We start from the raw sequence: 27,442 nt of genomic DNA on the forward strand, positions 1-27,442 counted from the left end.
CACTTGACCGGTGATGAAAGATGAGTATCAAGATCTAGGTTTTTTTCGGTTTGATCTGATTGGAGGGTTTGCTTGATCGAGTTGCAACTCAAGGAACTAATTGTCTGTGCAGTGATTCCATCTTAAAGCATGATACTTGAATACTAGTTCATACATATGTATTCGGTTCATATAACAAGTATAAAGATATACCGATTGTGTTACATCCATACAGACTTAATAGACATAGGAACATACATGCCCTTGTTTTTATTAAAGTGTACACAATTCATGTAATAAGCATATCTAGATATGACAATTGTATTAGATCCATAGAGATTTAATAGTCACCACATATTGTTTTACCTCCATCAACAGCAATCACTTGACCGGTGATGAAAGAGGAAGAAGGAAGGCAAAGAAAAGCAACCGAAGCTGCCACTTCCTCAGGCTCTCCCACACGCTCAAGCGGAGTACGATGACACCACTTTGCTACCAGTTCATTCTCCAAGAACTACTTAAACATATATAAAACTCTTATACAATTTAAATTTACAATTAAGTTAGACAAAGACAAGCAATTACATACCCCCTTAGCCATCTGCGCATTGATGAGACCGGGCGCAACACAATTGGTACGAATATTGTCCTTAGCCCATTCGCAAGCGAGGCATCTAGTAAGTTGATGCAGGGCACCTAAAGACAACCCAAATTCATGTTGCGGTTAGATATTAATCTGGATTTATTATAATTATTATTATTATTTTTGGAGAATAATTGGGATACCCTTAGATGATCCATAGATGGATATAGAAGAGTATCCTTCAATACCCGCAATTGAGGAAATGAAGACGATATTGCCCCGTCCGGATGCCTTGAGGAGAGGATGAGCGAGTTGACTCAAATAGAACCCGGCTTCCAAGTTGGTGTTTATGGTGTGCCTGTATTCCTCTTGAGTCACTTCTAAAACTGGTTTAACGTAACCAGACGCTACATTATTAACCTTCACAAACAGTCAATCGAATTCAGTTAACAACTAGAGAAAAATATATTTAACAAATTTATCAAAACTACTACAAGAGCAACTGTCAAATCATCACCAGGATATTGAGTTTGCCGTTGAAGACGGTGCTGACTTCCTCTATCAGCTTCTCCCTCTCCTCCGAGGACGAGACGTCACAGACCGAACCAGTCACCTGAAGCTTCAGATCTTTCCATTTCTGTAAACTCTGTTTTAGCTCTGATTCATTCCTGGCGCACGTATGAACTGCTGCTCCAAATCTTGCTAGTTCTTCCACAATAGCATACCTGTAATAACAACAACAGCAACAATAACAACAGCAAACTATAAAAAGAAGATAAACGCAAAATATCTACCCTATCCCTTTGGATCCACCAGTGACCAAGGCTGTTTCTCCTCGAAGAGACCATCTATTTCCCAACTCCATCGATTGCTTCTATCTCATCAATTCTCAGAGAAAAGTGACTATATATAGACTCTGTTATTGCTTATATATAAGTCTCACAGGTCATCCGAGTTGGTATGTGGTGGGATGCTTGTCATATGAGGTCGCAGGGTCGAAACTCAGGGTAGTCGGGGCGTAAATCTCCGGTCCCTGTGCAACTCACCCCACCTGCTCAGGATGCTGTGATTTACCTCCCTCGTGATGACCTTGGGTCGGGTACAGCGGGGATTAAAATGTTTTTTTTTCTTCTTTTTCCTATCACACAACACACAAAAACAAAACACAATGCTTTAGTTTGCTGTCATTGTGTATTTCATTGGATGGACAAGTGGGTGATTGGTGGGTGCAAGAGTTGGATTGTATATTGGATTAAATTAAATTTAAAAATCAAATTACAAATGTCTTTTCAAGCAAAGTTCGATTTTATCTCTACTTATGAATTTTATTAATTAATAAATTTATTTTTTTAATATTTTTTTAATTTTTGTGTCATCCAAAAATATATAAATAAAGATAAAATCTTAAGTTTTTAAGAAAATTATAGTAAAAAGAAATCTAATATAAGAAAATCCAATTTACTTCGTAATCTTCTTCTTTTCCTTAGATTCATCTTTTTCTTCATTCGGGATTGGAGAGAAAAATCATTAAAAAAAGGTAACGTAGGCGATACGTTGTTATTGTAATTTTTTTTTAAAATTAAAGTAAATTGTACAAAAGTCCATTAACGTTTACTTCCTTTCGCTGTCTCATTTAATTTTCTTGTTTATTTTGTCTATTTGCTGAACCAGAGTTAAAATTGAAGAAGTTGAAAATTTTAAATAGTATTAATTTCAAATTGATACTATTTAATTTTAAATAATATTTTAATTTATTAAACAGGACATTCAAATTGTCACCTAAGTATTCATCAAATGAAACATGTAATTAAAGGATGTTGGACTCCTAAACTGTCCGCTATGAATACTTCTCGAGTTATCCTGAAAACTGATAGGAAACTTCTATAAAACTGAGTCAATCATCCCAAACTCAATTTTAATCAACGTAGTTAATTAATTTTTTTTTTAACTATGTCATGTTGTCAACCCGTGAGAGAGATGCATAATTAAAGATGATAGTTTAGTTTGTTGTGATTGTGTATTTCATTGGATGGAAGGGTAGGCGAGTGAGGGATGCTTGCATTCAATTGGATAGAGAAAAGTCATGAAAAATCAATCAATTTAATTTTTTATTTCCTTTCGTTGTCTCATTTGTTTTCTTGTTTATTTTGTCAACGCTGCCCAAGAGTCAAAATGCCCCAGAATCAAAATTGATGGAGTTGGATTTTTTAAATAGAATTAATTGACTCGGCACATTCCAAAAATGGAATACGCAAACACGGTGATATGTGTGTTTTGGATGAGGGCAACTAACAACCACATGATAAAAGTTGATTCATTCATTTAGAAATCTTCGTCGATCCATTTCAATATAATACGAAAGAGAAGATAAATCATGAATAACTTCTAATTATTAATATAGATAACTACAATATATAATACGGAGAATATAAATCATAAATGATTACTAACTATTAAAATATATAATATGAGAAAGTGGGCATCCAACAAAGGAGGATGTGTGAAAAGATGATACAGGACCAGACTAATATGACTGTTAAAATTTAAAAAGGTCATAATTTTTTATTCGAACTCAGAATTAGAATTAGATTATTAGATTATGTCAACGGTAACACACCTAAAATTCAGAGACCCAAGCCTCATATATGTTTGATAGGCTCCGTCAGTAAACACAGTAATATATGTTAGACAATAAAGATGGAGAGAAATTACTGAATTAAAATTGAAATTAAATTTCAATTTATCTATTGAATGGTGTAAGCAGATAATCTCATGTCGCTATACAAAGATGGATGAACTGCTTGGGTGACTATGATAGGACCGTGCGATCGATAAAAGGAGGTGAATTATACTTCAAAAAGAAAATAGAATCTTTTTCGATCTTTTAATTTGAAATAATAAGACAATTGTATAAAAAGAATTGATAAACTAATAAAAAGAAAGAGGCTACCGATTTTACTTGGTTATAATCGAAAAGGTTGTTAATTCAAGACTTTGAAGCACTAATCAAATTCTCCTTTCGTCGTAGGCGGATAAGCCTCTTATAAGCGTTGGAAGCACACAAAGTAGTAGAATACTTAAAGAAAATCGTGTACAAGTGATTTTGAACTACTAGGATCAATGTTGTATTTATAGTCCTGATTGGGACACCTGAAAGCGTTCTAGACACTTGAACATAGATAAAATTTTATCCAAGTCTCAATGGATGGCGACACGTTCAGTTTTGATAAACTTTCAATTCTGCGCGCCTGAAAGGGTTCCGAGTACTGGACCGTTGCGATACGGCACTCGCTAGGCGAGGCAACCCGGGGGGCCCAGGTGATCAGAGCGCCTGGACCAGGTTCGGGCACTCGGACTGAAGTCAACTTCCTGATTGACTTTTTGGTCCGGACTCTTACTCTGGTTCCGTTCGCTTGGGTGATTTCGGCCATCTGAAATAAGGCTCGCCCGAATCCATTTTCCGGCCTTCTTGAGCAACCTTCCGCTCCAGCTTCTCGTCCCTCGAAAACACCGCGTGCTTCCTTCTCGTTCGCTAGCGTACTCTTCCGCAGCGTCTTGTCCCTTGGACGCACCGAGCCCGTCGACTCTCTTGTATGTTGTCCTTCTTACTAGTTGCGGCTTTCGCTCAATTTCCTCTACTCCTAAATTCCTGCACACTCAAACATATGACATCAAAATACAAGAGGACCTAGCTCTAATTCGGTTAACCACATTAAAACTACGTCAGGGAACTAAAAATCTCACTATTTTTAATGTGCAACAAATCAAGTTAGAGTTAGGGTAAAAATAACATAGAGGTAATAAATTAACAGTTAAACAGTTAAAAATAAAGTTTTTTTAATTTACATAATTAAGTTTTTATCTCCAATTCTCCCCATTTGGTCACAACAAAAATAAAGTCGGAGAAAAACAACAAAAAATTTGCAGCTTTTTCTAAGAGGAAAGAGAGTACAAATTTAAAAATAATTTTCTAACGTTATTTTGGGTAGAATCATAGTTTTTATAAGTTAAATTTTAAAATTAGATTTTATAAATTTCTAAAAATTTTCTAAGTACAAAATGTACAACAATTGAAAATTAAAATTTTCAAGGATAAGTTCTTAAGATTTTTTTTTAAAAAAAATAAGGTTTTTGGTAATTAATTTATGAAAAATTTATTGTTTATCAAAGAATTTACAAAAAATATTTTCAGATAAAATTTCAAGGGATTCATCTACCACATATAAAAAAATAGGAAAAGAATTTTGAAAAGAAGGAAGGTATTTAAAATAGATATGATTCTTTTCGAAAATAAATATTTAAAAATAATTTTATTAATCTAAAAATTATGTTGATTTTTTTCGTTATTCAAAATATAACAATAATTCTTCAAAAAAAAAAAATTAAGCTTGTTGAAATACATATCTAAAATATTTTATATTTTAAATTATGACTTTTCAATCAAAAATTTCATAAAATAATTTTTTAATCGAAGGAAATTTTTAAAAATATAATACTATGAGATTTTTCATTCTAGAAATAGAAAAAGAAAAAAATTTAAAAATATTAACAGTAAGCATATGACCTTAATTTTGAAATTGAAATTCATATTTCTATGCATAATTATTTTTAGGGACCTAAAATAAATTTTTAGCTATTAGTTAACAAGAAATTTTTTGGGTACATATCTTTGTGACACTTTTTTAATTTAGCCCTAATGAAATTTAAGATACCAATTTAGACTTCTATAATTTTTTTCAGGTATTTTTATTATCATATGCAAAATTTCTTGATTTTTAAATTTGGTCCTTCAATTTTTTATTTTCATGTTTTAATTTATCATACATTTCTAGGGACATATATTTGCTAAGATTATTTTTAATTTAAAAACTTCCTTTTTCAAATTATTATTTTCCATTTTTAACATACATAGTGATCTGGTCATGGATTTAATACCTGAATATAACCTAGTTAGGGGTAGTAAGCATACTTCACTTACCATATATGTTTTGAAGTTTATTTTTTCCTCCTTGTGCAACTTTCTTCTAAGGAGTCTCCCCCTTCATCTATGCTCTCCTCCTAGTGGCTTGTCATCAGTGCAAGTCCAGCGTACTCAAGATATGATTCTGATGACGACTCATCTCACTTCACCTTCAGGGTTTTATGCTTTGTTGTAGTTGGTCCCTTCTTGTTGTCCTTCTTCAACTTTGGATAGTCATCCTTGATGTGCTCCTCTTCATTGCAGTTATAGCATCTTACCTTCCTTACTATTCTTTTCTTTGCCTGCACTTGATTAATCTTATTAGTTTTAAAAATTTTCTTGAATTTCCTTACCATATATGTTGTTTCATCATTGTCGAAGGAGGTGTCGGCGTCCGATTCATCTTTCTTGGCTTTTGGAGCAATATTATTTGATTTCTCTATTTCCTGAGAATCTATACAACGAGACTCCTGAAGTTCAAAAGTTGAAAATAAGTTTTCAAGAGTGCATACCTCAAGGTCCTTAGAGATGTAGAAAACATCTACTAAGGCTGACCACTCTTGAGTTGTCGAAAAAGAGTTAAGTGCGTACCTTAAGGAGTCACAATTTGTTACCTTTTCTTCGAAGTTGTTGAGTTGGGTGATCAAGTCTTTGATCCTTGTATGGAGTTGGGCTACCTTCTCTCCCTTGTTCATCCAGAGGTTTGTCAGTTGGCTTCGAAGGATGTCCCACTTTGCCAGTTTGGCTTCCTAAGTATCTTCGTAGAGCTCCAGGAATTTCTCCCAGAGATCTTTGAGGGAGTCGTACCTTTCGATCCTGCTGACCTCCTAGGGCATTAATAGTAGATGGAACTTTGCTCCTTCTTCGTCCATGTGTACTCTTCTTTCTCGGCTCTGTGCTAATCCGTATGTGCTACAAAACTGTATTTTATAATTAAGAGAATTTTAAAGTCGGTTCTAAAGAATACCTCCATGCGCTTCTTTCACGTTGTGAAGTCTCCCTCAAATTTTGTCGGATAGATGCTGGATTCGATCATTTCTTTTGCTTCGGATGGCGGTTAATCCTTTTGAAGTGAGCCTGGCTTTGATACCACTTGATAGGACCTATGCAACCGGCAAGATGGGGTGAATTGCCCTTCAAAAAGAAATAGAACCTTTCTCGATCTTTTGAAATAATAAGACACTTGTATAAAAAGAATTGACAAACTAATAAAAAGAATGAGGCTACCGATTTTACTTGGTTATAACCAAGAAGGTTGTTAATCTAAGACTTTGAAGCACTAATCAAATTCTCCTTTCATCGTAGACGAAGAAGCCTCTTACAAGTGTTGGATGCACACAAAGTAGTAAAACACTTAAAGAAACTCGTGTACAAGTGATTTTGAGCTACTGGGATCGGGGTTGTATTTATAGCCTGATCGGGGAGCTTGGAAGGGCTCTAGGTGTCTGGACATGGATAAAATTTTATCTAGGTCACAACGGATCGCGACAAGTTGAGTTTTGATAAACTTTTAGTTCCAAGCGACCGGACCGTTGCGATATGGCCCCTACTGGGCGAGGCGCCCGGGGGGCACCTAGATGATCCGAGCACCCAGACCAGGTTTGGGTGTCTGGACCAAAGTCAACTTCTAGGTTGACTTTTTGGTCCGGGCTCTTGCTCCGGTTTCGCTTGGTTGGGTGATTTCAGCCATCTGGAATAAGGCTCACCTGAATCCATTTTTCGGCCTTCTCAAGCAACTTTCCGCTTCGGCTTCTCATCCCTCAGAAATGTCGTGCGCTTCCTTCTCGTCAGCCAGCATACTCTTCCGCAACGCCTCGTCCGTCGGACGCATCGAGCCCGTCGACTCTCTCCCTTGCCATCCTTCTCCCTAGCTGTGTCTTTTGCTCGACTTCCTATGCTCCTAAGTTCTTGGACACTCAAACATAGGGCATCAAAATACTACAGGACCTAACTCTAATTCAGTTGACCATATCAAAACTACCTCGTGGTACTAATAGGCTTGACTGCTTGGAAGACTTAGTCGAGACCCGAGATCCAGATGTCTTCCAAGACACAAGTACGAGATGACTACAGAGACAGAAGGTCGAGATGTCCACCGAGACACAAGGCCAAGATATCCGCAAAGACACGATACCAAGATGTTTGCCTAGATTGTAGGTCCTGATAAATCGGCTAGAGGGGATGAATATCCCTGAAATAAAAATTTTAATACTTTCTCTTACTTCTAAAGTTAGCAAGGATAAACACATATTAGTTAAATAAAAATAAATGGATAAAAGCAAAATAAGAGAAGACTCTAATTTACTTGATTTGCAATCGGACAAGTTGCTAATCTAGGCAGTGAAAGCTCTAATAGAAAGATCTCTTTTGTTGAAAACAGAGAAGTCTCTTACAACATTGAGAGTACAGACTTTAAAATAAAATAAAGAATTGAAAGTACAAGTGTGTTATATAAAATTTCAAGGACCAGAGCTCTTTTTATAGTCCACTAATCGAATTAGCCATTGGCTGATGTGGCAACTCTCGGGCAATTGAACCTGATCCAAGCACTTGAACTTGGTTAACTCGATCCATTTTGCAACGATTTCTTTCCAACGATTATCAAATTCTCGGGCACCTGGACCTACTTCCAGCGCCTGGAGTTTGCTAAGTTGGACTTCGGCCAGTGCTGGTCCTTGTTACAACGACTTACTGATCTAGCCAAGGTTGCTCCAAGTGACTAGACTAGGTCCACAGGCCTGAACTTGGTCAACTTCTAGGTTGACCGATTTTGCGTCTGGTCGCTTGGGTGATACTCCCTCTAACTTTCTCCTCGAGCAATCTTCCTTCTGGCTTCTCGTCCCTTGGAAGCGTCACGCACATTTTTGTTGTTCGTCGGTATACTCTTATGCAGCTCCTCGTTCCTCAAATGCACCGAGCCCATCAACTTGCTTCCCATGTCATCCTTCTCACTAGCTGTATTTTCTGCTCAACTTCTTGCATTCCTAAATCTCTGCACACTTAGACACAAGAGATCAAACCGCAAAGCCTAACTTAACTCGGTTTGATCACATCAAAATCAATCCGAGGTACTTATAGAGATGACAACTAAGACTTGAGGCCGAGATGGCAGTCGAGACCCAAAGCTGAGATGTTTGCTGAGATATGATGTCGAGGTGTCTGCCAAGACACGAGGCCGAGATATTTATCGAGACACAAGATCAAGATGTCTGCTGAGATACGATGTCGAGATGTCTATCGAGACCCACGGTCGAGATGTCTGTCAAGATGGCTACCGAGACCCGATAAAGAAGATATTGAGGAAATTGCTAAATTGAAATTGAAATTGAAATTCAACTTTAACTTATCTGTTGAGTGACTTGAGTGGATAATCTCAAACCCTTCTATATTTTTTTCCCCATTTTGTGCTCGTCTCGCATTTCGGGGGTGGTTGCTAGAAAAATTAATTATATGATGGAATTGGTTGCTCAATTATGAGTAAGAGCAGTCAGACATGCCAATTCGTGGTGGGACAGGGCGACCCATGATGAGCCGGTCATTTGGCGGAGCGGAGAGGGTCGACACATCATCTTGGCGGGTTGGAAAATCCTCAACCCAACGCAACTCAAGTGATTTGAGGGTTAAGCGGGCCAATCCGCGAGTCCACCAAAAATAAAATAAAATAAAATAAGTCCGCGATGGCTTGGGTTAACCCGCAGGTTGCTGATCCAGTTAAGAGAAAATGTTCATGAAGCAAAATGAATTTAACACCTATTACTCAGGAAAATGTAAGTTAAGAAAGTTTACTATAAAGATGATTATAAACTAATTTAGTAACCGCAATTGTATCGATGCATTGTAAAAGAGCAACAAATGTGCTCTTAGCTCTGATGAATGCAAGAGAAGTGTCAAGGGATCTCAACGACTGTTCAAGATGCATGTGCGATTGTTTCAGTATTTCCTCCACGCGTGAGCCAACCCAAGTCCGTCATAGGCTGACCCGTGCAGGTGATGGGGCTAGGCGGGTTGACCTGCCTCAACTTGCCTTTAAATAGATTGATAAAATTTTAACTCAACCTACTTAAATTGTTTGACAGGATGAGCCAATTTAATAGATCTAACTTAAATTGACGGCTCTAATTATGAGCCGATGATCATAGGTAGTTGTTGTGTGCTTGTAAGATTTCATTGTCCAGTTTCGGTTCTCTTTGCTCCAGAACTATGCTTCTTTATTCGTAACTGACTTCTAATTCTTTATGATCTTTCGTTTATGTACAAATTGTGGATAATCATAGTCACACCTCATGATTTTGATTGGTTGCTTGGATTTCAACTGATGTGAAATTATGATTTAGACTTTTTATGGATAGCTAGTCGTGTCTTAGCCTTTAAGCCTGGGAGAAGTTCAAACAATATCATAACAAACAATCCACCTGACAACCTGGTTTCATGATTCCTCTGTTCCTTTACAATTCTAAATTTACTTGAAGATGAAAGAAAGCATAATGATTGTATGATACTTTGTTTCTTGTAAATTCATCCATTATTTCTTGTTGCATGGATAGTTTAACTGGAACCCCAATATTTATTTTTCAGTAATGGCATGCATATTTCTTTCTTTCTTTATTTCTTTGTTTTTGCATAGGTTGCCATGTAATATCAGGGTAAGTAAGAATTAAAACATTAATTTCAATGGCTTCTTTTCAATAATTTATTAAATTATATGTACTAATTATATATCTGTGCATAGTTCATCTTACAAAGATGTTATTTATTTGTTAGATTTCCTAAGTCACCACATTCATGATGAGGATTCAAAATATATAGTGGAAATGTGAGTTCATATTTCTTTTTTATTAAGCATTTATTGTACTCAATAAAAATTCATGTATCAAATATTATTAACGTATGAAGGACCGTAAAATTGTTTAATTCAAAGAAGGGAAGAAAAGGTAGAAAATGCTATGTGGAAAGTAGTATGGGTATGTGTAATTATGTTTAACATATATTTTAATGTGTATATTTGTCATTAATAATTTATCTCTAATTACCATAGGCTCCTCGGTAATAAGATGCGGTACAATGTGCTCATTATGTGATAACATTTATGAGATAAATTATTGAAGAGTTGAAACTATTCAGAGAGATTCATTACGGTCAATATTAATATTATCTTGCTTATCTCGAATTATTTGAAATAAATTATTTAAAATTTGTAAAGTCAGCGTTGAATGTATTTTTTGTTAACATAATATATGTGTGTTCATAGTTCACAAAAGCGGAGTACTCTTGGAAAGAAATTGATGAGGTACGTTCTGAGTTGGCAAAATATATATAAGATCATATTTATAAGTAAGTATGAAATGTTGGTCATGATAATTCTATTTGGATTCAACTTTATATATGAGCAAACTGAAAATAGTTTCGTAGTCATTTTTTTCCATTTAGTTAAAGTTATATAGATGTTGTACTTGGGGAATTCCATTTATTTGGTTGGGGAATTCCTTCTTCTTCCTCCTTGGATTCAAGTGGAAGTCACCTCATCAACACATTCCAACAAGCGTCCTTCACTCCACCATCCACTCTTTTCCTTCCTCTCTCCACGGATTCGAGGAGGGATTTCGAGATACTTTCGAATCCAACCATATTTGGCTGGATTCGGACTACCACCGAGGTTTAGATTCGGGAACTCTGGACACCTCGTTTTTGCCATCTTCTTCCGAAGTTTTGATCAAGATTCCGTAGGGCGCGTACTGTAGTGTGTTGCTCATCTTCGGGCAAATTCTGGTGGATTGGTCATTTATTTCTTGTTTGCATTTAGTAGTGTTTCATCAGTCGTACTCATATCTGCTTTATGGTCTCTTGGATTTAGCTTATTTTAGTTAGTTCTTGAACTTTTGATTGTTTGTGTGTTTGGAATTGTTCTTTGAATCAGTAGTTGCCTTAAATCAGTAGTTGGTTCTCATTTCTTTTGTTTCATTTCTTAGTTTAATCTTCTAGTTGCTGCCTAGTGGTTGATTTACGTGCTTCCAAGTAGGGGCATTCCAATCTGTGAGGTTAAGCAATTTCTACCAATCAGAATTATTCATTCTAGAGTTAACTTTCACCACAATTTCTAAGGGAAATGATCTGTGTCTTCAGCTATTGCTATATTATTTAATTTACAGTAAGGACGGAAATTAAGTTGGTATTGTAGTGTGAACTCTGCAACGACACGACCACAAATTATCGGTTCACAGTATAGTATCAGTGACCTTAAATTCTAGTCAACATCAACGGTCAAGCGGTGACCTTGAACCCCAGTCTCCGCCTAGTCCACGTCAACGGTCGAGTAGCGACCTTAAACTCGGGTCTACATCAACAGTCGAGCGACGACCTTAAATCCCAATCTTTGCCAAGTCCGCACCAATGGTCGAGCGACGACCTTAAACTCTAGTCGACATCAACGGTTGAGCGGCGACCTTAAACCCCAGTCTTCGCCTAGTCCACGTCAACGGTCGAGCGACGACCTTAAACCCGGGTCTACATCAACGGTTGAGCGGTGACCTTAAACCCCAGTCTTCGCCTAGTCCACGTCAATGGTCGAGTGGCGACCTTAAACCCGGATCTACATCAAATGTCAAGCGGCGACCTTAAACCCTAGTCTTCGCCTAGTCCACGTCAACGGTCGAGCAGCGACCTTAAACCCGGGGTTACATTAACGGTTGAGCGACGACCTTAAACCCCAGTGTTCGCCTAATCTTCCTCAACAGTCGAGCGACAACCTTAAACCCTTGGCTCAGTGAGCGGGTAAGCACCGATGAATAGTCGACCGTGAACCCGGGCTACGCAAAAGCTCGAAGTCTTCAAAATACAGTGACTATTCGGGACTATTCTTCAAAATACTCCCAGGGTCGATCGGAAGGCCGCAGAATCATAATGAACTCTAAAGAAAAAAAGGATCGATCAGCTGGATAGACTAATCATGAACAATCGGAGGAGTCACGAGGTCACGAGTTAAAAAAACAAATACAAAGAGATCAAGCTTGGTCGGACGGACAAGCATTCATTAAAACTTCAAAAATTTTACAGGGAGGAACTCTCAACCTCACTCAAGGTAATCTAAGGTGTCATCAGGCAGCGATGCGGTAAGTTTGTCCCGGCTAATGATGTTGCTAGTCAGAGCTGCCAACAGGTAGCCTCCTTCTCTGAGCTGGTCGATCATCCCGTCGATCGCCAGGTCGAACAGGCGAAGTGCTCGGTCGGTAACTTTGTCGTTGAAAGCGTTCGAGCGGATGTAGTTCTTCTTCATAATCTCGAACCGGCTAGCCTCGGCATCTTGGTAAGTCTTCAAGGCCGCTTGGGAGGCCTCCAGCTCGTCCTTCGCGGTGGCCACCGCATTATCCTTGACGGAGAGTTGGCCGTGAAGGGCAGCTTCTTCGGCCGACCGACTATTCCGCTTGGCAACCAGAAAATTCTCAGCTTCCTTGAGTTTCTTAGCGAGAGCCCGGGCCTCCTTATTCTTTAAGTCGAGGTCTTCGATGGCCTGAAGCTTCGTCGCATTGGCCGACTCGATCTTGGTGTCGAAGGTGCTTCCCTGCTTGTTGAGCCGAGCCAGCAGAGTGGCTTACTCTGCGCTTTTTCCTCGCTCGGCTTCTAGCAGCTAGTTGCTCTTCTCCAGGTCGACCCTTAGCTTAGCCACTGCAGCATTTGTTTGCTGTTGAGAGGAGGATGACTAGCCGCTCGATGCTTTCAGTTTCTTCACTTCCTCCTCCAAAAATGCGAGCCTTTAGCACATGGCCAGGCTCTCCACCCAGTACTGCAAACAACAAAGAGAATATTGTAGGAGATCGGTCGCCGGCTAGAAGGGGGGTTGGATAGCTAGGTCACCCCCAATTTAAATTCTTCTCTACAAAGTTAGTTACGCAAGCGGAATGTGAAAACTAAAGTAATGAAAATAAACAAGTAAGAGCAAACGCTAACACAAATCCTTTACGTGGTTCGGAGATTGCTTGCTCCTACTCCACGGCGTGTCCTTGAGGTGGACGAACCCTTGATCCTTCGATGGATCAGTCCCCGGCAATCTCCGGCTAGCTCTTACTCCTTCTCGGTGGAGTACAACCTCTCACAAAGCTCTCTCTCTTCCTCTTACAAGATGAAGACTTAGATTAGGAGGAAGAGAATGACATGGAAGCTTTGGACAATTGCTAAGGAGTTATTCAACAATCATGAGTAACCTCCTTCAAGCCCCAAAGCCTCCTATAAATAAGAGGAGAAAGTTGATCATCATACCAACTCATCTCGGCACCAGTTGACTGACAAACCCATCAGTCGACTAGTGTTACCATTAGAGGTAGCCAACAACTACTTTGCAACACCAACGGTTGGCCAACAGTCATTTACCAGTCGACAGCTAAAACATGCAGTCGACTGGTGCAGTCGACTGCTAAAACATACAGTCGACTGATCCACACTGACCGAACGAACAGAGTCATTCTGTTCGTGCCCAGTCGACTGCGCGGTCGACTGCACCAGTCGACTGCTAAAACATGCAGTCGACTGCTACAGTGCTACTACAGTAAAACCCTAAAATTAGGATTTTACTCCAAATACAATTTCTCATGCACTCGTACCCTCACCCTTACGACTCATTTGACACTTCCTTTGCAGCTTTAACCTCTTGCCTTCAAGCCTACTTCCTTTGGCTCTCGTTCCTCGGATGCATTCAAGCCCGTGGCTCGTCCCCAATGTCATCCTTTGCGTATACCTCGAAGTTGCTTCCCTCGGCCCTTGTCCTCGCTGCCTTATCCACGGTCCCTCGGATGCTTCATCCTTCACCGAACCCGAAGCCATCAACCTGAGTCACATGTGTATCCTGCAAATCTGCATAACTCAAATACACATATCAAATACAAGGGTGAACCTAACTTAAACGCTTTCACACACACATCAAAACTATGATCGTACCGATCAAAACCTAGGTCGATTGCACCAACAAATATAAACGCCGATCAGAAATAAACTATGAAAATACAACACTTACCCCAGTAGACATCTAGGTGTGGCTGTCCACGAGTGCCCCCAAAGGCATCATCGCTGCACTGGCCCGGACATCAGCCCATATTTGGGTGAACGGCCCTTGGATGATTATTTGGTGCTCGGGAGCTCGGGATTCAATGCTAGATTCGTGCCACTCCTCAGTCGGCAGATGTAGTACCGTCGTTATATGGCGTTGGCCGCTTGGGCCTGATTGTGCAGATGTTGCTTGATCGAACGGCGAGACGAGGACACCGGACGAATGCTAGATTTCTTGGCCTTCAAGGGAGGTGGCATGAAGGCCACTGGCGGTGCATAGATGGTCCCTTGAGGTAGACCAGACAATGATGGTGTCCGATCAGATGATGTGGGGAGCGCGCTCTCTTCGACGGAAGAGGGGTTCGAAGTTTCCACTTGCTCAGCAGACCACACCACCAAAGATGCGAAGCGTGATGAAGGCTTCGCTTGACACCGCTTATGCCTGATCAGCGGCTCTCTTGAAGAAGCCGAACCAGACGCCGCCTCAACTTGAACGACTGGACGCCGTTCAGAGGATCCACCAGCAGCTCCGCCACTCACTAAGACCAGAGCCGCCTCGTTCTCATGGGGGGGGGGGGGGTCTTCTTGAGAGACGACTGGTTGCAAGCCACGGCTCTCCAACTCCTCCACAGCGCCCACATTGATCGCAGGATCCGCCAGTTTAGCTTTGCCGACCAGACGTGCACGTAACATGACTTCAGCTTCAAAAGAGGAAGAAAAATCAGTTAGAATCGAAGGAAAGAGTGAAGAAGTTGCATACGTAGGCTGAATGGAAGTCGAGTGCGGATCGGACTCAAGCCGAAGATGTAGAGGACATCCTCCAGCAGCAACTTATGGATGTCATATTTTTGACCGGCCAACATCGAAGTTGCATTGAGGTAGTCCGATCGGCTCTTATACTGTTTCAAGGGAGGTTGGACTGCCACTTCGAGCTGCCAAATGGGCCGGGAAGTCCAACCGCTCGGGAAGGCACACAAAAAAGAAATATTTCCTTTAATGCTTGTTGGAGGTCGACATATTGTCAAAGAAAACTAAGCCCACTCGGGCTTGGAAAAGAAAAGTCCCCGGCTCAGACAATTCGGATAATAAAAGTAATAAAAAATCCAGAGAGTGAGAAGAATGTCGTGCAAGTGGAACAGGATCACTACCCCGCACAACAACCGAAAGGAGTTCGACACTAGTTGATGAAGGGGGATATGGAAGTACTTACATACAGCGGGAAAGAATGGGTGAAAGGAAATCACAGACCGGCGGTAAACTGATCCATAAAGAAATAAATGTAGTCGGGCGGCGGAGAATTTGACTGATTGGAAGGAGAAGGGAGGACAACTTTGTAGCCATGAGGAAACTCAAATGCGGCTGTCAAACTATCAGCGTTGTCGACGTCAAATCGGGACTCAGTAGAGGTATAAGACAACACACACGTATTAACTTATGTAGTTTTGTTTTAAGCTTCTAATTGTTGTAAGGGCTACTCCACCTCCGACCCTATCAAAGAAGGAGATTGATAGTGTTGGTGCAACCTTAGGTCAAGGTTGACCTGGTTGACCCGACTCGAGTTGACTTGACTCGAGTTGTATTTTGATGTTTGACTTGGGAAGATTGTCGGTGCAACCTTAGGTCAAGGTTGACCTAGTTGTGTTGCATGTTGATGTTTGACACTCGTGAGAGAGTTCTATTCTTGATATGGGACAAGAATAGATGTTTGGGAGATTATTGGTGCAACCGTAGGTCAAGGTTGACCTGGTTGACCTGATTCGGGAAAAAGTCCAAGTATGGAGACTTGGCAACGGAAAAGTCCAAGCAGGGAGCTTGGCACGGGAAAAGTCCAAGTATGAAGACTTGGCACGGAGAAGTCCAAGCAGGGAGCTTGGCACGAAAAGTCCAAGTATGGAGACTTGGCCTGGAAAAGTCCAAGCGAGGAGCTTGGCAGGGAAAAGTCAAGTATGGAGACTTGGCTGGAAAAGTCCAAGCAGGAGCTTGGCACGGAAAAGTCAAGTATGGAGACTTGGCAGGAAAAGTCCAAGTATGAAGACTTGGCACGGAGAAGTCCAGTGAGTGAAGCCAGGCGGTGGAAAGTCCTAATCGGATGTTAGGCGGTTGGAAAGTCCCAGTGAGTGAAGCCAGGCGGTGGAAAGTCCAACTGGGATGTTAGGCGGTTGGGAAGTCACAGTGAGTGAAGCCGGGCAAGGGAAAGTCCTGTGAGTGAAGCAAGCAGGTAAAAGTCACAGTGAGTGAAGCCAGATTGGAAATCTGGTGAGTGAAGCGGTGAAAATCCTAGTGAGTGAAGCTAGGTGAATGAGAAAGTCCTAGCTGGGATGTTAGGCGGTGTGAAATCCTGGTGAGTGAAGCCGGTGGAAAGTCCTGGTGAGTGAAGCAGGCGAGGAAAATCCAGATGGATCAAGGGTGATCGGACATCCGGTGTTGAGAAGTCCAAGTGGTGAAGCTTGGCATATGGAGTCGGAGAGGGCTCGGTGGCTCGTTCTCCGAACTAGGTTAGAGAGGGCACTCTAAGCAGGAGTTGGATCGGTGCGGTGGCCGATCCGGTGATCTGCGTTTGCCACGATCGGTCCGGTGACCGATCGGATCGATGGCTCGCGGTTGCAATCTGATCGATGCGGAGACCGATCGGGAGGCAACGCAACCTTGCGAGAAGAAAACCGTGGATCGGTCTGCTGACCCTCACTTGATCGGTCGGCGGACCGATGAGGAAAGATCGATGGCGAGGGAGGCGATCGGTCTATGGACCGATCGGAGGTTCCTGATCGGTCCACGGACCGATCGGGGCCGATCGCGACACCTGATCGATGCGGGGACGATCGGTGACAAAGCGAAGCTTCAGCGCCTGGGCGATCGGTGCGGGACCGATCGGTGTTAACCGTTGCGATGCAGCGGCTAGTTTCTTCATTGTTCTTCTTCGCGGTATAAAGGTGAGGGCTTCTACGGGCTTCTTCTTCTTCTTTGAAGTACTTCTGCACGAAGCTTTTGCTTCTTCTTCTGCTGAGCCTTGTTGAGCTCGTTGGGTGTTGAAGCTTCGCGTGAGTTTCTTCCTGTTGCCGGTGTTCTAGCTAGGCGCTGCTGCTTCATCAAGGTTCCAGTCGACAACAAGAGGCAAGCAAGTGTATTACAATTTCTATTGTTCTTGTTTGTTTTCTCCATTGTTGTACTCCTTTGTTTGCTGTTGCAAAAGAGTGTGGCGAGGTTTCTCCACCCATAAGGAGTTTATATTAGCCGGTTCTCCGGGGACTCATCCACCGACGGATTGACCGGACTCGTCCACCTTACGGACACGCCGAGGAGTAGGAGCCCTAATCTCCGAACCTCGTTACATCCATCGAGTTTGAGGTTTGATTTCTTTCTTTGTCGCTTCTATTGTTTTATTTCCGCTGCGCTAACTCGACATTGTAGAAAGAATCGAAAACGAATTGGGGTCGGCTATTCACACCCCCCCTCTAGCCGTACAAAGGATCCTAACAAGTGGTATCAGAGCGAGGTCGCTCTTCATCGGATTCACACCCGTGGGAGCACAAGCGCTAGAGATGGATCAATTCGGAGAAGACATCACCATTCCACCCTTCTACAACGACAACTTCGCATATTGGAAGGTAAGGATGATGTATTTTCTTAGGACTAATATGTTGAACTGGTTTTGTGTACAAGAAGGGTTTTCTCCTCCAATGGATAAAGAAGGAGAGCCTCTAGAGAAGAACAAGTGGACGAAGGAACAAGTCCACCAATCCACGATCAACAATGAGGTAACTAAAACAATTGAATTTTCATTACCTACTAATATTTTGTGTAAGATAGGTAAATACAACAATGCCAAGGAGTTGTGGGATAACTTGGCCAAGTACCATGAGGAGAGTTCCACTTCAAGCCATGAAGAGGAGCCTAGTGAGCCAAGTAGCTCACATCATGGAGGGAGCGAGTTGGGAGTTGAGGGCTACTCAACATCCAAGGAAGAAGAGGAAGTGAGTTCTTCTTCAAGATCGGAGCACGAAGAAGAAGCTTCTACCTCCGGGAGGGATGAAGAAGAGAACATCCATTCATCCTCAATCCTAGGTAACTCAAACACTTTAAGTTCAAGTAAATTGCATATAATGTGTTTTGAGTGTAGGGAATTTGGGCACTACAAGAGTAAGTGTCCAAAGAGGGCTCCACCGGCGCCAAAGGTCAAGGAAGCCGGAGTCCGAACACGCAAGGGCAAGGAGCACATCGTGTGCTTCCAATGCAAGCAAAGGGGACACTATAGGAGCCATTGTCCGAGGGGGAGGCAACCTCACAAGGGCAAGAGACCGGGCACAACGATAGGGGGAGCTAAGGCAAACCCTAAGGTAACTTCTAAGGTTCATTATTGCAATTCTAATAAAACTCATGCTAGTAGTTTTGTTGCAATTGTTAATAATGATAAGCATGTTAACTTTAGGAACCAATACATGTGCTTAGGAGCTAAACATGTTAGCCTAGGTAAGGATAACACTAGAAATACCAACCCTAGGATTAACGCTTCTAAAGTTAAGGAAAACCTAGGTAGAAATCCCAAAAAGACTAGACACATGCCTAGGAATATCTCAAGAGAAAATGACAAATTAAAACTTGAGGTATTAGAGAGGGAAAATCAAGTCTTGAGGTCAAGACTTGATAATTTAGAAAAGGCTCTTAAAAACATGGAGAAGTCATCTCTAGGGTTTAAGGGTCAAAAACCAAAGCCCAAGGACAAGAAAGGTTTGGGTCACAAACCTAAGTCCCAAATGGTCAAGCCCACCTATCATAATGTTCCATTCGATTATGGAACAAAACCTAGGGCTAGGAAGACCACCACCAAGGTCACAAGGGGAGTCACCCCTAGAGTTGATCTTGATGAGACCCAAATGACCAAGGCTTTAAAGCCTAAGAGGGTCATTAGGAGGGTTGCTAGGGAAGTCATCCCTAGTGAATTTTTAGTGAACCCAATGAGCTCAAGTAGGTATTGGGTTCCTAGGAGCGTTTTCTCTACCCCATAGATGGGTTAGAGAGTGTCAACTCCAATAAGAAGGGTAGTTAACCCAACTTTGAGGAAATTGACACTCAAGGAGCATTTTCAAGGTTTTGAGAACTTTTGAAAATGAAATGGAATTATCATTTACTCCCTTGAAGAGCTAAATGTGCCTAATGGTGGAAATATCATTTTTAATCTTATTTGGCACAATTTAAGGAAACCTAGAGAAAAACCATAATTGGGATTTTGGTTTTCTCTTAGGGATATATGGGCAATCTAGGATTAGAATTTAAGTTAACTAAGAGATTAAGGATACTTAGATAGGTAATCTAGGTATTTTATTTGTGTTAACTTACCATGGTTGTTTGCCATATGACATGTCATGACATCATGTTTAGTTTTATCATCATTTGAAATGTCATGATAGTGCTAGGCTAGTTTATATGTCATGCTTTATTTAAGTTTTCAAACTTTATGCCATGACATCATGACATTGGCACATGTTTTTACTTATGATATCATTATATGCCATGTCATCATCTCTTGCATTATAATCAATGTAATTGATTTAAGGAAAAACACATTTTGATATTGAGATCAAATTGATGTTTAGAAAATGTATGAGAACTTAGCCTAAGTTGACCTTAACCCATATCTCACATCAAATTGACTTGAATGTGGTTTGATACACTTTAGATGTGTGTGAGATATTAGGATCATGAGTTAGGATCAAGGTGCATAATTCTTGTACCTAGATGACCCTAATTCAAGAAATGGAGGATCATAGGGAAAGCTTATGTACAAGTCATGTACATTTAGCCCTAAGATTATGGTCCTAAATTCAAATGGTTTTAAAAGCATTTTAAAATTGATTTGAAAAACCTTGATGAAGCTTTCCTAGTGATAGCATTCATCATTGAACTTTGTGATACAAAGTTGAGTTAAAACTTGAACTATTTCAAAGTTTTTGAACTTTGTATCAAGATTTGAAAATGGAAGTTATTTTCATAGAAAACTATTTTTCCATGATTGTATATGTTATGAGGAGTGTATCCTCAAAGTTTCATAATTTTTGAAATTTTCTGGAATTGTTTATGGGTTTCTGAATTTCGGGTAAAGGAAATTCAGGAATTCTGATAAGGGAGCTTGGATCGGTCCTTTGGACCGATCCGAGAAAAAGTGGATCGGTCACGGACCGATCCGAGAGGTGGATCGGTGGGACCGATCCGATGAAAGCGATGAGGCGATCCGATCCGGTGAATGTGGATCGGTGCGGGGACCGATCAATGGGATCTGATCGGTGCGGTGACCGATCGGTGAGGTCGATAGCGTGCCAATGTGCTGAAATTATTGCATGTACGAAATTTGGTGAAAGTTGGTTTTAGATTTCTAAAGGTTTGAAACTCTCAAGACATTGTTGGTGCAATGGTCGAGGGGAGTTGGCCTTTAGGGGAGTTTAACTATTAGTCGAGGGAGTTGACTTTTAGGGAGTTTTACTCCTTGAGGATTAGTGATATGGGATTATCACTAAGTGGACTGTTGAGCTTAGTATCAAGGGAAAATAAGAGTTTCAATGAAAGGTATGGGACTTTCATTAGGAAGAAACTCTTGACCTTGATACCCTCCTTATTCTTTTGATGTGTGTCAAAAGGGAGAGTGTTCATTGGAGAATTATTGGAGAACCCAAGTTAGGTTATCGGGTTAACCTAAGCTAGGGAAGATTGTCGAGGAATGTTCGAGGAAGAACATTGGAATACTTTTGATGTGTGTCAAGGGGAGAATTATTAGAGAACCCAAGTTAGGTTATCGGGTTAACCTAAGGGAGAATGTCTAGAGAATGTTCAAGGAAAGAACATTGGACATTGGAAGATGGTTGGAAAACCTAAGTTAGGTTATCGGGTTAACCTAACTTGATTATGGTTTTGTCAAACATCAAAAGGGAGATTGTTGGTGCAACTTAGGTCAAGGTTGACTGGTTGACCCGACTCGAGTTGACTTGACTCGAGTTGTATTTTGATGTTTGACTTGGGAAGATTGTCGGTTGCAACCTTAGGTCGAGGTTGACCTAGTTGTGTTGCATGTTGATGTTTGACACTCGTGAGAGAGTTCTATTCTTGATATGGGACAAGAATAGATGTTTGGGAGATTATTGGTGCAAGTAGGTCAAGGTTGACCTGGTTGACTGATTCGGAAAAGTCCAAGTATGGAGACTTGTACGGAGACCAGGCAAGGGAATTGGCACTGGAAAAGTCAAGTATGGAGACTTGGCTGGAAAAGTCCAAGCAGGAGCTTGGCACGCGAAAAGTCAAGTATGGAGACTTGGCAAAGTCACGGAAAAGTCCAAGCAGGGAAAATCCAAGTATGGAGACTTGGCATGGAAAAGTCAAGCAGGGAGCTTGGCACGGAAAAGTTCAAGTATGGAGACTTGGCACGGGAAAAGTCCAAGTATGAAGACTTGGCACGGAGAAGTCCTGGTGAGTGAAGCCGAGCGGTGGAAAGTCCTAACTGGGATGTTAGGCGGTTGGAAAGTCACAGTGAGTGAAGCCGGGCAAGGAAGAGTCCTAACTGGGATGTTAGGCGGTTGGGAAGTCTGGTGAGTGAAGCCGGGCAAGGAAAGTCACAGTGAGTGAAGCCGGGCAGACGGAAAAAGTCCGGTGAGTGAAGCAGGCAGTTGAAATCCTGGTGAGTGAAGCCGGTGAAAATCTAGTGAGTGAAGCTAGGTGAATGAGAAAGTCCTAGCGGGATGTTAGGCGGTGTGAAATCTAGTGAGTGAGGCTGGAAAGTCCGGTGAGTGAAGCCGGGCGAGGAAAATCCAGATGGATCGAGGGTGATCGGACATCCGTGTTGAGAAGTCCAAGTGAGTGAAGCTTGGCATATGGAGTCGGAGAGGGCTCGGTGGCTCGTTCTCGAACTAGGTTAGAGGGCACTCTAAGCAGGGAGTTGGATCGATGCGGTGGCCGATCGGTGATCTGCGTTTGCCACGATCGGTGCGGTGACCGTCGATTAGATCGATGGCTCATCGGTTGCAATCTGATCGATGCGGAGACCGATCGGGAGGCAACGCAACCTTGCGAAGAAAACCGTGGATCGGTGCTGGCGATCCACCGCTGATCGGTCGGCGGCCGATCGGGAAGAGATCGATGGCGAGAGGGCGAGGCGGTCGGTCTATGGACCGATCGGAGGTTCTGATCGGTCCGCACCGATCGAGGGCTTGATCGCGACACCTGATCGATGCGGGACGATCGGTGACAAGCGAAGCTTCACGCGCTGGGCGATCGGTCTGCGGGCCGTCGTGTTCTAACCGTTGCGATGCAGCGGCTAGTTTCTTCATTGTTCTTCTTCGCGGTATAAAGGTGAGGGCTTCTCTGGGGCTTCTTCTTCTTCTTTACGGAAGTACTCTTACGCTGAAGCTTTTGCTTCTTCTTCTCTTGAGCCTTGTTGAGCTCGTTGGGTCTTTGAAGCTCTGCGTGAGTTTCCTACTGGTGTTCTAGCTGGATTGGAGAAGCTGTTGCTTCATCAAGGTTCCAGTCGACAACAAGAGGCAAGCAAGTGTATTACAATTTCTATTGTTCTTGTTTGTTTTCTCCATTGTTGTACTCCTTTGTTTGCTGTTGCAAAAGAGTGTGGCGAGGTTTCTCCACCCATAAGGAGTTTATATTAGCCGGTTCTCCGGGGACTCATCCACCGACGGATTGACCGGACTCGTCCACCTTACGGACACGCCGAGGAGTAGGAGCCCTAATCTCCGAACCTCGTTACATCCATCGAGTTTGAGGTTTGATTTCTTTCTTTGTCGCTTCTATTGTTTTATTTCCGCTGCGCTAACTCGACATTGTAGAAAGAATCGAAAACGAATTGGGGTCGGCTATTCACACCCCCCCTCTAGCCGTACAAAGGATCCTAACAGATAGTGCTTCCGATTGTCTTAGATTAGCAGTCACCTATGTTGCAAACCAAGTAAATTATTGTATTCCTTTTACTCTTATGTCATTTATTTTTATTATTTAATTAGTGTATCCTTGATAGTTTGATAGCAAGAGAAGTTCTATATTTTAATTTGCAGGTTATTCACCCCCTCAAGTTGGGCCACCGATCCTAATAAGCGGTATCAGAGCCCAACCACCTTAGAAGGACTAACCATCGACTAAACCGACAAGGAAGATGACCAGATCAAACATTCACCCACTCAAGTTTGAGGGTGAGTTCACGCTTTAGAAGCCTCGAATGGAGGTATTTTTCAAAATTAATTTCAATATATTATTAACTATTAATATGATTTTGAAGTACCCAAGGATGAGAACGAAGAAGAAAGAGTATTAATGGAATAAGAAGAAATAGACCTAGTTCATGGTAAATGGTAAGGCTGAGTTCCACATTCTGAGCGTATTGACGGCTCAGAAACTCAATAGAATCAGCACTTACAACTCCGCCAAGGATCTCTAGCAGAAGTTCCTGAAATGACATGAAGACACCTCTGAAGTAAAACTAGCCAGAAAAGATCTACTCAAAAACTAACTCAGCAACCTCCGACTTAAAAAGAGAGAAATGGTTGTCCAACTACATGCCAAGCTAAAGGAGTTAACACAAGACTTAACCATATTGGTGAATTGGTAGCAAATCGAGACTCACTTAGACATGCTCTAAATGCTTTTCCATGAACTCAAGAATGAATTTCGATAATTGATTCCTACTAGATTTCAAAAGATTTAGAGGCAAATATGTTAGCAGAATTGTTTTTTACTTTGAAATTTCACGAATCTTGATGTACAATGCTAAGAAAAGAAAAGGAGTTGAATCACAGCCTAACGCTAAAAGCTAAGAAGAACGAACTGGATTCAGAGTCATCTCTCGACAAAGACGAAGAACCATATATGGTAAGAAAATTTAATAAAGTTGTTAGAACTAATAATTTTGATAAGAGACAAGTTTCAAAGTTTCTTCAAAGAAATGGGAAAAGAAAGGTAAAATGCTACAACTTCGATCAAGAAGGTCACATCAAAAATCAATGCCCCAAATTAAAGGTAAAATGCTACACTCGACCTGATCTGCTGCTCTGCTCGCTAGACCGCATTGCCTGAACAACCAATCTGCCCGGTCAACCACACTACCTGGTCAGCCACTCGGCCTAATCTGCTACTCTGTTCGCTCGATCACACTGCTTGGTCGGTCGATCTGATCGCTCGGCCACACTACCCTATCGACTGCTCTGCGCTGTCGGACACTCAGTTTGCTCTGCGGCTCGATCGCCCTGCCCACTGACTACTCTGCCACTCCGTCACTCTGCCCGATCAATCACGTTGCTACTCAGCCGCACTATCACTTAGCCCGATCAACCGCTTTTCTGATTTTCCTACTCAGCCCGATCAACCGCTTTTCTGCTTTTCCTACTCAGCCCGATCAACCGCTTTTCTTCTTTTCCTACTCAGCCTGATCTGCCACTCTGCCCACTCTGTCGATTTACCCGCTTGGTCGATCTGCCCGCCCGGACGCTCTGACCCACTCGGTCGATCTGCCTGCTCGACTGTTTTGACCGCTCGATCGATCTGCCCACTCGACCACTGTGCAATCTGCACTCAACACTTGACAGAAACCAGTCCCCGCTAATAGCTTAAGATTATTAGCTCAAGTCATCTCAACAAATAAGTTGAATTTAATTCAATGTAATTTAAATTCAGCTAATATTCTAAAATCTCTGATAGATTGTCCAACAGAATTGAGGTCAATCTTGTAGACAAGGATGAGCAGCCAAACATAGACCTTTGTATTGTAGTCTCCAAAGTTGACTTGGTGGATTGAGACTTGAGAAGCGATGGATTGATACTGGTGTCACCATACATGTGTATTTCAATAAAGATCTACTTCACAACTTTGAAGAAAATCAAAGATGGGTAAAAAATCTTCATGGGAAACTCGACAACATCAAACATCAAGGGCTAGGATAAAGTTGTTATGAAGTGACTTCTGGAAAAAAAAAACGTTATCTCTCAACAATGTGTTATATATTTCAAAATTTTTAAAGAATTTAATATCTAGATCACTAGCCGACAAGATTTTCTGATTGTATTTAAGTCAAATAGAGTATTTTTGTTTAAAAAAAATAAAATATTTGTATAAATATCTCATTTGCTTACTTCCTTATGTCTTCCAACTTATGACATGGTAGAGTAAGATATGATAATTATGATATCTTGCATACATTAATTAACTTGAAAAACATATCTATATTTCAAATAGATTTGAAACACATGATGACTTATATTGAGACAAAATTAACGTTACATGATAAAAGAAGTAATGAACCACTCAACCTAATTTATACACAGGTATACGTTAAAAAAGAAGAATATTTCATCGCTTTCATTTTACTGATGATAACACATAATTTTATTATGTATATCTTTTTAAAATTATGTAAAAATAAAGTCATAGAAAAATTTATTCTTTATAGAGAAAAATCATCTTAATAAAAAGATTAATGTAGTACCTAGTGACCAAGGAGATGGAACTAATAATGATTTGTGATTTTCCTATCAAAATATACACAATTCATATAATAAGCATATAGATATAAGTATAATGATTAGAGTACACAATTCATGATTTGTGATGTGTTCTTCATAGACATAGTAACATACATGCCCGTGTTTTTATTAAAGTGTACACAATTCATGTAATAAGCATATATAGATATAACAATTGTATTAGATCGATAGAGATTTAATAATCACCGCATATTGTTTTACCTCCATCGACAGTAATCACTTGACCGATAATGAAAGAGGAGGAAGGAAGGCAAAGAAAAGCCACCGAAGCTGCCACTTCCTCGGGCTCTCCCACACGCCCAAGCGGAGTACGATGACACCACTTCGCTACCAGTTCTTTGTTCTCGAAGAACTATTTAAGCATAAAACTCTTATACAATTTAAATTTTTATGATATTTAATTTACACAAAAAATAAATAGCAATTAAGTTAAGACAAAGATAAGCAATTATATACCGGTTTAGCCATAGGTGTGTTGATGGCACCGGGCACAACACAATTGGTACGAATATTGTCCTTAGCCCATTCGCAAGCGAGGCATCTAGTGAGTTGGTTCATGGCTCCTAAAGACAAACCAATTTTCATGTTGCATTTAGATATTAACATGGTTTTTTTTATATATTTTTGGAGAATAATTAGGATACCCTTAGATGCTCCATAGACAGACATAAAAGAAGTTCCTTCGAGACTAGCAATTGAAGAAATGAAGATGATATTGCCCCGTCCAGATGCCTTGAGAAGAGGATGAGCGAGTTGACTCAAATGAAAACCGGCTTCCAAGTTGGTGTTCATGATGTGCTTGTATTCCTCTTGAGTCACCTCTAAAACTGGTTTAACGTAAGCAGACGCTGCATTATTAACCTTCACAAGCACTCAATCGAATTCAGTTAATAATTAGAGAAATAAAAATAATATTTAACAATTTTATCAAAGCTACTACAAGAACAAATGTCGAATCATCACCAGGATATTGAGTTTGCCGTTGAAGATGGCGCTGACTTCCTCTATCAGCTTCTCCCTCTCCTCCGAGGAGGAGACGTCACAGACCGAACCAGTCACCTGAAGCTTCAGGTCTCTCCATTTCTGCAAACTCTGTTTTAGCTCTGCTTCATTCCTGGCGCACGTATGAACTGCTGCACCAAATCTTGCCAGTTCTTCCACAATAGCACACCTGCAATAGCAACAGCAACAAAAAATTTACAAAAAAAAAACTATAAAAAGAAGATAATTATATAATTTACCCTATCCCTTTGGATCCACCAGTGACCAAGGCTGTTTCTCCTCGAAGAGACCATCTATTTCCCAACTCCATCGATTGCTTCTATCTCATCAATTCTCAGAGAAAAGTGACTATATATATAGACTCT

At 41.0% G+C, this 27,442-nt stretch overlaps 1 protein-coding gene across 3 annotated transcripts; it reads right to left on the bottom strand.

Moving 5' to 3' along the window:
• Positions 1-122: 122 nt before the first annotated feature.
• LOC122045049 (tropinone reductase homolog At5g06060-like) lies at positions 123-27,442 on the bottom strand. 3 transcript variants are annotated; one of them, XM_042605103.1, is made up of 5 exons: positions 27,317-27,416; positions 1,080-1,287; positions 766-982; positions 569-675; positions 123-493 (listed from the first exon to the last, which is right to left on the bottom strand). In XM_042605103.1, the coding sequence occupies exons 1-5, from the start codon at positions 27,385-27,387 to the stop codon at positions 320-322; spliced, it is 777 nt and encodes a 258-aa protein (XP_042461037.1). In that variant the 5' UTR covers positions 27,388-27,416; the 3' UTR covers positions 123-319. The 3 variants fall into 3 exon arrangements, with proteins under 3 accessions (XP_042461037.1, XP_042461036.1, XP_042461035.1); XM_042605102.1 differs by lacking the exon at positions 27,317-27,416 and adding an exon at positions 1,357-1,496; XM_042605101.1 differs by lacking the exons at positions 123-493; positions 569-675; positions 766-982; positions 1,080-1,287 and adding exons at positions 26,192-26,427; positions 26,532-26,638; positions 26,720-26,936; positions 27,039-27,246 and having other exon boundaries at positions 27,317-27,442.

This window comes from Zingiber officinale, chromosome 2B (assembly GCF_018446385.1).
Source record: "Zingiber officinale cultivar Zhangliang chromosome 2B, Zo_v1.1, whole genome shotgun sequence".
In the NCBI taxonomy this organism is placed as follows: domain Eukaryota; kingdom Viridiplantae; phylum Streptophyta; class Magnoliopsida; order Zingiberales; family Zingiberaceae; genus Zingiber; species Zingiber officinale.

Excerpts from the sequence above, each read along its gene's own strand:
- LOC122045049 (XM_042605101.1), bottom strand. The coding sequence starts at position 27,387 with ATGGAGTTGGGAAATAGATGGTCTCTTCGAGGAGAAACAGCCTTGGTC. Across the intron at positions 27,247-27,316 it reads GGTGGATCCAAAGGGATAGG|GTGTGCTATTGTGGAAGAAC; the intron begins GTAAATTATATA and ends TTGCTATTGCAG. Across the intron at positions 26,639-26,719 it reads TGTCTATGGAGCATCTAAGG|GAGCCATGAACCAACTCACT; the intron begins GTATCCTAATTA and ends GTTTGTCTTTAG.